This window comes from Epinephelus lanceolatus, chromosome 14 (assembly GCF_041903045.1).
Source record: "Epinephelus lanceolatus isolate andai-2023 chromosome 14, ASM4190304v1, whole genome shotgun sequence".
NCBI lineage: Eukaryota > Metazoa > Chordata > Actinopteri > Perciformes > Serranidae > Epinephelus > Epinephelus lanceolatus.
Genome location: NC_135747.1, coordinates 34,860,891 through 34,874,023, shown reverse-complemented (window position 1 = coordinate 34,874,023; position 13,133 = coordinate 34,860,891). Strand labels below are relative to the sequence as shown.

The 13,133-nt window shown below is 40.9% G+C and overlaps 1 protein-coding gene across 1 annotated transcript in view; it reads left to right on the top strand.

The window, feature by feature from the left end:
- The window catches only part of cntnap5a (contactin associated protein family member 5a), a 188,688-nt gene that overhangs the window by 81,091 nt on the left and 94,464 nt on the right, over window positions 1–13,133 (top strand). The window contains exon 8 of the mRNA XM_033617802.2: window positions 7,702–7,969. Within this exon, the coding sequence (XP_033473693.2) occupies window positions 7,702–7,969 (268 nt within the window). The remainder of the gene's footprint in view (window positions 1–7,701; window positions 7,970–13,133) is intronic.

The window sequence follows — 13,133 nt, the reverse complement described above, 5'->3', positions numbered from 1 at the left end:
TTTTCTTGAGTACAATGATCTCATACCATTTTCTACTTTTATACACAACACAACAGAGGGAATTATACCCCTTTTTCCATTGTCGCTCTTGGCCGCGCCGAGTAAAGCCATGCCAAACAAGCGTGTGTGTTGCGAGACACTACTCACCTCTGTCTGCAGGAGACTAGAGAGACAGGCATTTTTAACAATCTCTGTGTTCAGCTCTCAAGACTTTGGTAGCTTCTAACTGAATCTCTGTGGTTTGGAGTTTAGTTTCTGTCCTGTGTCCTGTTTTTACTTTAGATATCTGCTTTATTTTACTGTTTCATGTTTGCTGTCATGGTGGCACGGTGGTGCAGTGGTTAGCACTGTCACCTCATAGGAAGAAGTTTGATCCCAGGAGGGAGCCCTTCTGCATGGATTTTGCATGTTCTCCCCGTGTCAGTGTGGGTTTTCTCCGCATACTCCGGCTTCCTCCCACAGTCCAAAGACATGCAGGTTGATTGGTGACTCTAAAGTCTGTCTAAAGTACAGCCGAAACTATTAACAGAAATATTTTAATCATGTGATAAATTTTCATGTAAAAACATTTAATGGTTCCAGTATCTCAAGTATGAGGACCTACTGCTTTTCCTTCAAAATATTTTGATTAAATAAATTCATGTAATTTTTTCTGCACCAAGTACTTTTACTTTTAATACTTAAATACATATTTTCTTGATTGCACCTCCATACTTTAACTTAAATAACATATACTATGCAGGACTTAAACTGGTAACAGAGTGTGTTTACAGTGTGGTGGCAGTATTTTTCCTTACATAAAGGATCTGGATACTTCCTCCACCACCGCAGCTAACACTGCATGTACAGCATCATAAATATTTTGCTGTTGCTGGTATTGGATTTTCCTGTAACACCAGTACAAACACTGGAAAATCACACTTTGTTTTAAGTCTGCTGCTGAAGTTCTTCTTTTTCTTACAACCTTTTCTTTGGTGACATTTCTTCAGTTCTTGGGCGTATGCCAGAGTCACAACACAACGCCTGCCCTTATGTAGTGTTTAGGGGGCATGAACACATGCTAATAGGTCACTTATGAACACATAGGATTCATCATTGAACACACCTGGGTAAAAGCAGTTTTGGATGGTTAAGAACATTTGGTGCGTCTGGAGTTGTCTTCCAGGGAAATAAGGGAAATATAAGAGGAATTCATGATGTATTGCTACATGAGGCCCATTCTTAACGACCTCATACGCATCTTTTGCATTTCTGTATAACGATTTCTTTCTCTTGCGCCAATATACCTGTGATATGCTAATATCGGTCAATGTATCGACCTATTGGCCGTCTCTTTCGCTGACAGAGACGACTACTCTTTGAAGCAGGTCAGGAAAAACCTTCATCTTCCTCTGTAGATCCAGGGTTGAGTCTGTCCTGCAGCTCGGCACAGTCCTTGTGCTTCTCCTCCCTGAACACAATTACTGCATTTAAAAGCTCCGAGATGTGAGAAACCACCTTTCCATTTGAAAGCCATCTTACACAGCAAGAATCTCGACTGGAGACGGAAACTGATTTAATGATATTTAAAGAGAGAGAGAGAGAGAGAGAGAAAGGGGCACATGTGTGGGCTTCTGTAGACTGTAGATATTATACTGAATTACAAATATTTCAATTTAGTGAGATTCTATGGTTTAGCAGTAAAGTGTATAGAGCTAAGAAACTCTTCCGAGAGTGACGAGCAGAGATTAGCCCATGACAGCTTTTTAACACAAATAAATGTGGGCTGAATGTACATTCATATATGTCCCCTGTATGACAGGTAGTTTTTGTTCCATTAACTGGAGAGATCAGCTCTCTCCGGGCAGTGATTGATGTGTATGATACACAGAAAATACATTTAGAATTACACAGCAAAATGTAACACCATATGAATAAAAGACCCATATACATGTATATAGATATATAAATATGTATGTATAGCGTGTAAAGCTGAGAGAGACTGCTCCGAGTGAAGCCCACAGATTAACCTTTGACAGCTGTCCGACACAAATATATGAAGGTTGACTGTACTTTCATATACATCACCTGTATGACAGGTCTGTGTCAGAGTTTTCGTTCCATTAATTCAGCAGTCAGCTTTCTCCGGGCAGTGATTTATATATATATATGATACATATAGAATATAGTATATGTTTTTGTTAAAATAAACTCAAAAAAATAAGTAGTGGAGGAGAGGAATTGAAAGGAAGCAATGTAAACTGCGGCCATGACGCCAAAGAACAAAAGCAACTACAGTGTGGCAATACCATTTACAAACAGTAGGCGACACTTCCTGTGAAGTATACCTAATCATTATATGAACACTGGCATAAAGTAGAAAAAAATAAGTACTAACTGCTTTGAGATAAATGCTAACAACATCATGCTAACGTAGTCACAGTGATAATGCTAACATGCTGATGGCAAGCGGGTTTAATGTTTACCCTGTTTGGATTCTTTGTTGAGCTTATTAGCATGCAAATTAGCACTAAACTTATGCAGGTATTTTGCCGGTTTAACAATGTTGCATACGAAGCAATTAATGCAAATTTAACCAGTCCACATGAATTCTGCCTGACCTTGGAATTTGTCCAATCACCATGATCCCTCACAAATTTGACCAGTCACCATAGTTTCCTGCGTGTTTCATTAATCATAGCAGTCCTCTACACGACGTCACTAAACGCACCTCCTTGTCTCTGATAGTGAGGATGAAGACACTACTAAACAACTTACTTACTTACACACAAGACAAATCATCATGACAGACGCTGTTGCATCCAGATCTATCGCACATGCTAAAAGACTCAAGGTGGGTTAGATTAAAGATGCATGGTTAGTGGTAGGTGTGTTGCGATACAGCAGTATTGCCGCTGACCGTGATATTTTGAAATGAAATTATAGATGTATGATAGCATGGTGTAAATAATCCATCGCCTCATAAATCATTTTTTGTTTCCTTCTGTGCTTACTTTGTCTCCCTCCCCCAATGCCAGCTGGTTACTTTTTCATTATCCATTAAGTGTAATTGCTGTTATGTTTATTTTATGTTATGTTTACAGACTTTCTCTATCTCCATACACTCAGATTTTGAGTGTAATTCATTTGCCAAAACAGAGACAAAATGCAAGATAAACAACGTTGAAGATGAATTTGACTGATAGCATTGTTTGCTTTTTCAAATATCTATAGGTATTACACTAATATTGTTATAGTGAACTCTTTGTGTTAGCTAGGGTCAGCAATGAAGTTGAAAGCTTTAAGAGGTCATGGGCAGGCTTTTTTGCTCTGTAATATGTCTGTTGAACTGTAACGATGTGGTGTTTAGTTGTACCACTGTGGTTGCTAAATAACTCTTATGGGTACTAGTCCATACCCATTGAGTGAGAGTACAGTTTCACATGGTGTGTGTTTGGGAAACAGGTCATAGGAAATTGCAGATTAAATAGTAAACTGAACCCATTAAGAAGAGCAATGTATTCAGACAGAGTTTTTGTGAATTTGACACTAGGATTGCTTTATTGAACGTACAGTGGTACCATTGCCAATAGTGGGATAGTTAGTGGGCTAAAACTGTACTTTAGTAGTTGAGGTAGCACGTTGAAAGGCAGATAGTTTATATATGTTATATTGACTTAAAAGTGGGGAGCACTGGTAGTTCACATGGGAAAGGTGCGGCTAGCCCTTGTTGCAGCGGTGGGGGTTGGAATCCAGCCTTCGTTCTTTGCTGCATGTCTTCCTTGCTCTCTCTCTCTCCCATCCTTCCTGTCAAGCTTCACTGTCCTGTCAAATATAGGCAAAAAATGCTCTTTTGCCAAGAGGGAACTTTAGATATTGGTCCCTAGATTATGTTCACCCAGTTTCATGCAGATCGCTCAAACTTCCTAGGAAGAGATTGATTTCAAGTGTTTTTCAAAAAATTCAAAATGGCTGAAAATCTATATAAGCGGAAGTTATGGGTTCTGGAGGCAAATGTGTTCCTCATGAGGAGAGGCATCTCTGTGCAAAGTTTCATGTCTCTACGACATACGGGGCATGATATATACCCATTCAAAGTTTGAGTTTCAGTCGGTTGCTTTAGCGCCCCCATTTGGCCAACTGATGTAATATTGCTTCATTCACATCCTCCCATGACCCTCTACCACTGTGCCAGATTTCACATGGATTGACCAAGTCAGTGAGGAGAAAAACGTAGAACAGACACACAGACAGAGTTTTCATCATTATATAGTAAGATAAGAATGTGGAGCTACCTGGTGGATATGTTAAGTTCCAAAAACCGTACTGTCCGTTTGTTCAGATTTGACTGAATAGATAAATCAAAGAATTTGAATTATAAAAGGAAAAATAAATAAATAAATATACAAATAACCTGCAAAATCCCTGAGAGGTTTATACCAAAGTATACCGAAGACATATTATATTATTGACCTTATGATGGCACTAGAGTAAAAGTCAGAAGTTATTACAATTCATCCTGAGGGGAACATGAATGTGTGTAGCACCTCATGATGGCGCTATAGAATTAGTCTGAGGATCACCAGTCATCGGGATACATCATCTGGGAACCATGAATGTACACTTCGAAACGTCCTGGCAACCCATCCAATAGTTGTGAATCTTTACTAAGAGCAACAAATGTCCACTTTAATGGTGGTGCTAGAGAAAAAGTCAGAGGATCACCTACGTCACCTGGGGACCATGAATGTCTGTATGAAATATTTTGCCAATCAGTCCAGGAGGTACTTAGATATTTCTGTCAGAACCAAAATGGTGGACGGACTGTTCCTTCTTGCTGTGAGGTTTCACATTTTTCTCTCAGTTGATTTGTGACGATATTTGATTGCTCAAGATTTACGGCATTCTGGTCAGAAACTTGAGGGAGAGAATAACGTTAAAAAACAATCATGACATCCATTGTGATCCTAACCACCATATCATTAAGTCAAAGTGTATGTGAATGGATTCATTTGAAGAGTCGTCCTCCCCCACAAATCAGACAGGTCGGCTGAAGATTCACATGCCACATCTCATCTGAGACACCCTCTGCCTTTAAAGTCTGATTGCTGCGTTAAAAGGCCTTTACTGACAACAGAAGCAGTGAGGCTGTCATGATGGGCGCTGTAATGGAATTTCAATGGGACTATCTCCCTGAGGTTGATGGGAGGGGAATCACATTGAGAGTCAAAGAGCTGTGATTGCTGTGTGGTGCCCTGCAGGCGTCGGGACTAATAGGACTCTGACCTTAGCCAGACACGACCAGTCTGTGTTTGAATGTTCCTAACACAACCTCTCCACTGCACAGAATTAAACTGAAATGTAAACGTAAGTGTTTTTTTTTAATCTTGGCTCTTCTGCCATATTGGTTTGGAGCAAATAAATGCCATGGATTCATCTCAGATGCAGCCTTTTTTCACATTTCTGCGCATTTTAGGGTTTAGACAACATTTGGCCCACATGGAAACATTATCTTTAATACATTTCAGGTAATTGCTAAATGACAATTACTTTATTGACACTTCAGTTGGCTCCCTGTGACTCTTTAAGACATAGTTTGACATTTTGAGTAACAAGCTTTTTCACTGTCTTGCCAAGAGTTAGAAGAGAAGATCAATGCCACTCTTATATCTGGACGGAAGCTACAGTTGGCAGAGGAAAATGTTGGCATTGTACACCTCTGCAAACCACAGATACATTACATTTCCATGTTTCATATCATATCAAGGTTTCTAAAATGACATAGATTGTGAGCTGACTTTGTCATTAAAGGTGGAGGGGATAGTGTACGGCGTGTCACCTGGGCATGCCAAGCTGCAGACCAACAAACAACAAACCTAGTTTGGTCAGGAACACTTTATTTTCATTTGTAGGATCGTATTTGGTGGTAAGGCTCTGTTCTGGGGCCTCTCTACCTTTCCTTGGGCCTACGCAGAAAGCCTCTTCCACGCGCCTATGTGGAAAGCCATAAGGCAGAAAGAGCAAATCTCCCTGCCCTTCCACGTGCAAATGAGGAAACCCTGAGGCAGACAGAGCAAACCTCCCTGCCCTTCCATGCGCCTACATGGAAAGCCTAAGGCAGGGAGAGCACAAGCAAAGACCCCCGGGAACAGAACAGAGTAGCATCCATGACAAACAGAAATGACATTGATAAGTCAGACATAGCATGAAAAGGAGGAGCTGGGGTCGAGGCGGGTTGCAAAGCGGCTCACACAGGAAGCAGCAACAGTAGACAGAGTAGTTTAAATTAGGAAACAGGAATGTTGGGGGGAAAAAGTAAAAGAAAAAAGGTAAAGGTCAGGGAGGGGAGTTGCGTGTCTTTGCAAACAGTGACATGAGTGTACATACGAGCATCAAGAGGTGAGTCAGGTAGGGGACATAAAGATATACTGTAAGATATGTAGGCAGGTTTCAATCACTTCACCACGTTAGTATGGTGATAGCAGGGCCGCACCTTTTAATAAACATTTCTTTTTGGAGTCTCAAGGAGTACATTATCTGTGGGCTAACCACTTAATTGTGATGCATTAAGTGCTGCTATAGTCAATATTTGTAAAAGGTTTTTTTTTTGCTCTCCCATCAGTGTGCTCTGGTATGTAACCCAATATTGCTATCCTTGAAGCTTTTGTCAGATTTTGGTAAAATATTTTCTTAAGTGCCTCAAAGATCTCTTCCCAAATGAACTTAACTTAGTGTATGTCCAAAATGTGTGGGTATGGTTGCCAATTACCTTTCATCTGAATTCCCTTCATGTATTTGACTTAGCTACTAAGTGTGCAATACAATGAGATTTTGCGTCAACAAAGTGAAAGTGACGTTGCTATACCAACTGCTGGCAGACTTACAATATGACACTGCAGTGTTCCTATTGATGGTGCAAATGCAAACAGAAAGAAAGCTCTTGAAATTTTAGGGGAGCTCCCCAGTAGGCTGCTTTCATCAGGGAGTCCCCAGAACTGTTTGGTCCAAAAACGCCTGAAGGCAGCACATAACAGATCCACTCCATCCTTTCTTACCTTTCACAGTCCAAGCCCCAGACATACACTGTGTAACTGTTGACCAGAGAGAACTCAGATTTAGTCAGAGCAAGTAGCTAAAATGAAACTTAATGAAATATCTTACAGTAGCTGAGACAATACAACGACTTACCTCAGACAGACTGCTCTGCGTCTGTTAGATCCCAGTAAGTTTTGCAAGTTTGCATCGCTGCAACCCAATCTGTTAGAATCAAAAACTTTATTGAACAAGTTTTGTAACTGTTGCAAAATTGCATGAATGATTTTGATATGTGAATGCCTTCAGAGGTGTTAGTAGGCTGATTTTATCACCTTGGATCTGATCCAGGTTAGCTGCTTCCTTCTGTATTTCCCTAAATGTCAAAGTACTCCTTTAATCATCATGTCTTACCATAGACTACAAAATGTGGCAGCCCCTTTGTGTCATTAATGTGAATTTATATTTCCATAATAATGCAGTTTGACTGGTTAAAGGTCACATTTCATTATTTTGGTTGGGGCTCTGCTCATGATTGTTTAACCATCTGCTCCCTTTTTTCCCCCTTGCATTTTAGCATGACATTTATTTCCAGACATGTCACAGTAAACTTCCCGTGAGACCAGCCTGTCCTGACATGTAGCCGAACATACGTGTAAATCTGTGTCCTTGGGTTCTGTCGTCCTCTAGGGCAACGTGACCTTCTCGTGTTCGCAGCCCCAGCTGGTGGCCTGCACCTTTTTGAGCTCCAGCAGCAGCTTTCTGTCGCTTCCGTCAGCAGCGTCTGCCGCGGGGGGTTTCTCCGTTCGCTTTCAGTTCAGGACGTGGAACCCGGACGGGCTGCTGCTCTCTGTGCAGCTGAGCCCGGAGCCTCGCAGATTGGAGCTGCAGATCCACAACAGCCGGCTTCAGCTGACCCTCCACGGCTCAGGACGGCCTAAATCAGAGGTCTCTGCTGGTGAGTCCACAGCCCACACATGCAGAAAACACGCCTGTGTTATATAACTGTGTTTGTGAGGACCGTCCCTGACTTCATTTGCTCTCACAGATTGAACTCTGACCTCTCTGTGACAAGTTTGTTTGAATTCCAGTGGTGTTTTTACTTAATGTGTCTGCTTAAAAAAAAAGAAAGAAGAGGAAGCTCTGTCATGAATAAATAATCATGATTAAGTTGAATTGATAGTCTCCTCAGATCAGTAGATTTTTAGACCCCATAAGCAATTCATTTACATATAAGGTATTAAAAAGAAAACAGTGTATATCTCCAAAAGTGCGTTTTCTAACTTCATTTTACTCCTCGTATTTTTTTTTTTTTTTTAATTAGGTGATGAAGGCACAAAACAAATGAAACACATGACCGGGGCAGGGACGACACTGTGTGGGAGACAAGACGTATAAAAAAAAACAATTAACACATAAGACAAACACAGGCATATTGACATGTTGGTATATGTATGCTGATGGTGTTGAGTGGCATTTTGTGTGTTTGTTGGTGTGTGTGTGTGTGTGTGTGTGTGTGTTTGTTGATGGAGTTTAATAATTAGTAATAACGGGGGAAATGAGTCAGAACAAGAGGAACAGGCGAAAGGGGAAGAGTCACGGGTGCAGATAGATAAAGCAAACTGAACGTAGGAATAAAGGATACAGAAAAATAGATAAATAAATATATGAATACATAAATAAATAAATACATATATAAAATAATGAATACAAAAATAAAAATAAATAAAACATTTTTAAAAATTAACAAGAAAAGTAAATAAATAAGTAAAATAATAATAATCAAAAAAATCTCTCACTCCCAACCCCCACTCCCTTCTGTCGCCTTCTTTAAATTCAACTCTATAAATAAAAAGTGAAATGACATAACCCTGAGAGGGGGCTGACTGATTGATCCCACCACCTGCTGCTCCTTTACCTACGTAGAACAACCCTGATACCCAGTGGGAGGGGTCTGTTTGTGAGGTTGGATGTGTGTGTATGCATTCATCAAATCAAATGGTCCTTTTTTCCATGTGTGTTACCTTTTCCTGAAGAAAATGTTCTTGCATGCCTCCCTGGAAAACAGCAAACATATTGATTTACTGATTGATTGGGGAGAACATTAAACAACAGCAGAACTATGTGAAAACATCTGTCTACAAACTCACTCACAACTCGTGCTGTATAATCCAAGTCTCATTTTTCCAGTCGTGTGCCCAGTATTTCCCAAACACGCTCTCTTTCGCTAAACTGAAAGTGAAACTTACCTACGCACCAGAGGCGATTGCTCTGAACTTCCCCTAAAACTTCATAGAAGAAATGGTCAAATATGCACTATTGAATTTACATTAAAATAAGAGTTTACATTGCATTAAATGTGAGCTAGGATGCGTTTAACATCATGACTTTGATGTTCAAACGTCAGCTGTTTATCACCAGTTTTCAAACACGACCTCCCTGTCATACATTCTCGTGTCAGCACAGTGGACGTGGAGCCTCCAAGCATTCCTGTGAGACCGCGCTGAGCAGGTTTTTTTCATGCAGCAAAGCGAGACGGTCATTTGATAAATGTGACAGAATCGTCACTTCCAGGGAGGCTCAGCTTCGCTGGGACCTAATGGAGCGGTAGGAGAGGACGCTCAGTGTATGCATGACGATTGGAGGAATTGACTAAAAGGCTGAACCCCTTTGTGATTGACAACGCTTTGGAAATACACACCGGTATCGCCGCATTTTGAGCTCAGTCCCATGTGGATATTTGCGAGTGGAGTCTTCTGACAGAGTGCCGTCCGGAGTTCCCTATTTCCATAAGTGATATAGCTCATTTTCACCGTTCTGAAATCTCTGAGGTGTGTTTTGCTGTGGTTCTATGGCATAAGTGTGTCTGAAAAACGGCTTCAGTTAAATGTTTCTTTTATAAGTTACTGCCTCGCTACAATATGACACATTTTATGATGTAAACTTAAAGTGAGCTTCTCCTGTTTGAAAGACCAGCAGCCGCCACTGCTACGCACTCTTCAAAGCCAGACTCCTGTACTAAAGCCTTTTATTGTTGCACCTCAGCCAAGGAGGACGCCATTAATGTTCCCATCATGAGCTGTCACAAGCTTCTTGTCCATGAGTAGATGCACGCTTCCTTCTGCGCAGTGATATGGTTGGCAGGTGTAGTTCAGTAGGAAGAAAATAGTTCCAACATGAAACTGCTCTCAACAAGGTCTGTGGATTATCTTGAGTAAGCAGGTCATGATTTATATAAAAAGACATTGCTGTTGAGTTTTTAAATGTGATTTCTGTGGCACTGTGAGCTCCACAAGCTGAGTGCCATCTAGTTCCAGTATATTGGATAGAAGGCAGACATCTCTATAGCTGATATCTCAGACACCAAAACTCTCTAGACTGATGAATAGTGCCACAGGTAATAGGAAAAATATTTATTTTTGATTCGGGGGGTGATCTGTCCCTTTAAAAATATTCTCTCTAAATGTTTTATGATGAGGGAAACACATTTCCCGGAGCCCAAGGATACACAAGCTATACGTTTTAGTGAGTAACACTGAATGTAGACATAACTTTTGTTTGTTTACAAGAAAACTCCACAGGGCCCCTTTGAGTGAACCGCCAACTTTGTTTTCTGCATTAATTAAAAAACCTTGGGAGGGGAAAAAAGAGTAGAAATCTGGCAAAGGGACAACAGCACGAATATATCTCAGCATTAATGTGGTCTCAATTTTAAATCTAAGACCTGTAATCTTAAACTGGACCTTAGATGTGGATGCACTTCAGAATGTTTTTGTCATCTTACTTGCGGTTGAACTTGAGATCCATACGTGCACATGCTGACCCCATGTTTCTCTGTTTGCAATGTGGAGTGCACAGACTCCACAAGGCTGCTTGTTTGTGTGCTTCACTCTACTGAGACAAAGTATACAGAAAGACAGTGCCGCCTTAATCCACGACGCGGAGACTGAATGTGTTGGCTCACGCAAGTAATTTCATCCGACTTACTTTAACACCTTTGTCCTCAATAAACTCCAAAAAAAAGTTTATTTTCTTGGAATTACTTTGAGGAGAAGAAAATCGTTCAGTCCTCTGTACAGGATTGCTTAGTAAATATAACACAGATAACCGTGATTGTTTGGGGAAGCCAGACTTTCAGCAGATGGTGGGCTGCAGGGAAATATAGATGGAGAAGACAACCGCAGCTAAGGGACAATATTCCCTTTTATATAATTTACCTCAAGCTGTATTTAATTACCTGTCTGCACGAGGGACTGGCAGCCTCTGAGCTGCAGCACATGAGCAGTTTGACCTGGAGTCCTCTTGTTGTTTGTAATAACAAAGTGTAAGTAAAAGTTTTACTGCAGATTAATTTAGCAGAGTAAAGAGGCAGTCTGATATTAGTTTGTCAGGGACTGACTTTGCAGTAATTTGGGGCATTTATTTATTTATCCACTTATTTTTATTAGGATTCCTCAGTTTTTCCTCCTCCTTGGGTGGATTTTTGGAGGTCAGGGCTGAAATTACTATTGAACACGAGCTCTGATAGCATCTTGGTTACAAATTCAGGGGGGCTCAGATAGCTACTCAGCACAGAGGCCGGCAACATTTCAGACGTACGGAGGGATAATCCCTCGGATCTGGTCTGCAAATGTGATTAAAACGCAGATTTATCCTGTGTGAATGTGGTGCATTAAACACAGACATGGGGGGCACATTCCTTAATTTCATTAGGATCCCAAAGTAATACTAAAAGGTTGCGTGATACTTGGAGCAGCAGGAAATCTGTTCTATGATGGATGTGCTGAATCATAACCAGGCAGAGAAAGCTGGACTCACTGCTGGTAAATCTGCATTGTTCCTGCGGTGCATAAAGATCTGCTGGGTCAGTAAACACCAGCGTGCTGTGCAGGGCCACGGCTGTGTTAAGTTTAAAAAAAAAATTACCTGTTGCTTCTATTTGGAGCCTCTGTAGCATGCATGGGCGGATTATTAGACAATGAACACCTGGGCACAGACGTGCATAAGGCCCCACCACCTCTTCCTACATTGGAGCAAGACACACAGACTGTGTCGTGGTTTTGACACTTTTTTTTGTTGTTTTTAATTTTGTGTCGTTACGTTCTTGTCCGACCAGGTTCTCATTGGTTGGACAGACGCTGGTGTTACTTTAATAGGGCTGAGCGTCCACCAAAGACTTGCTTTTCCCAGCTTAAAATGGCAGTTGTTATGTAGCGCTTGCATTTGTCCTCTGTGACACTTGGTCTTTGTGGTATTTGTGCTGCCCCTTCTCCACTGAGATTGGACAGGTGGTGACAGTGACAAGGGCAGCGTTTCACCCGAAGTAATACAATTTTCAGCTCTTATTTCTAATCAGAAAAATGGATGAATACCCACAGACAACTGTCAGTGTTGGATTTTATCATTATGGATTTATTTTACCAAGGTTCAAAAAGACACAGCCATTCAAGGCTGCAGTATAAAGCTTCTGAAAGGAATACAATCACACCAGAGCCATTGTTGGAGCGGCAGCATGGTTAATGTTAGCTTCTGGGCTAAAAATTATAAGTCTCTTTCAGAGGTATTAAACATTAGTAACCTTTTGTTGTATATGACCTCATCAACCCCAGAGTTAACTTCCATAGTGTCCAGTATGTCAGATGTTGCTCATCAGTCCAGTTCAATGCTTAGTTGTGAGACGGACTCACACAGCTCAGGTAGAGGAGAGTTACAGTGCGCAGGTTATTTTTGGATAATATTACACTGGAGATCACATTTATTTTTCACTCGAGACATTCCACTCGCCTGAGCACAGTTTACTCGCCCTGGGCGTTAAGTAAGTGTTAATATCGAGCTCTGTGACTGGGGAAAAAAAAACCGCTTTGGTGGACACACAAAGCTGCCAGGTAGAGTTCACTCAGTGCAGCGTGGTGTTTTAGTTCATGTAGAGAGAAGGTGCTGATCTTTTGATGTCATTGACCAATCGATTGGTGAGAGAGTAGGTAGAATTTCAGTCCACCAAAATTATCTGGTTGACTACAGCCTTACATTGTGTTAATATTGTGTCTTTGTAGTTGTTTTGTCTCTTTGTAGTTGTTTTGTGTCTTTGAGGGCATTTTGTGTCTCTGGTGCTTTGTAGTCTT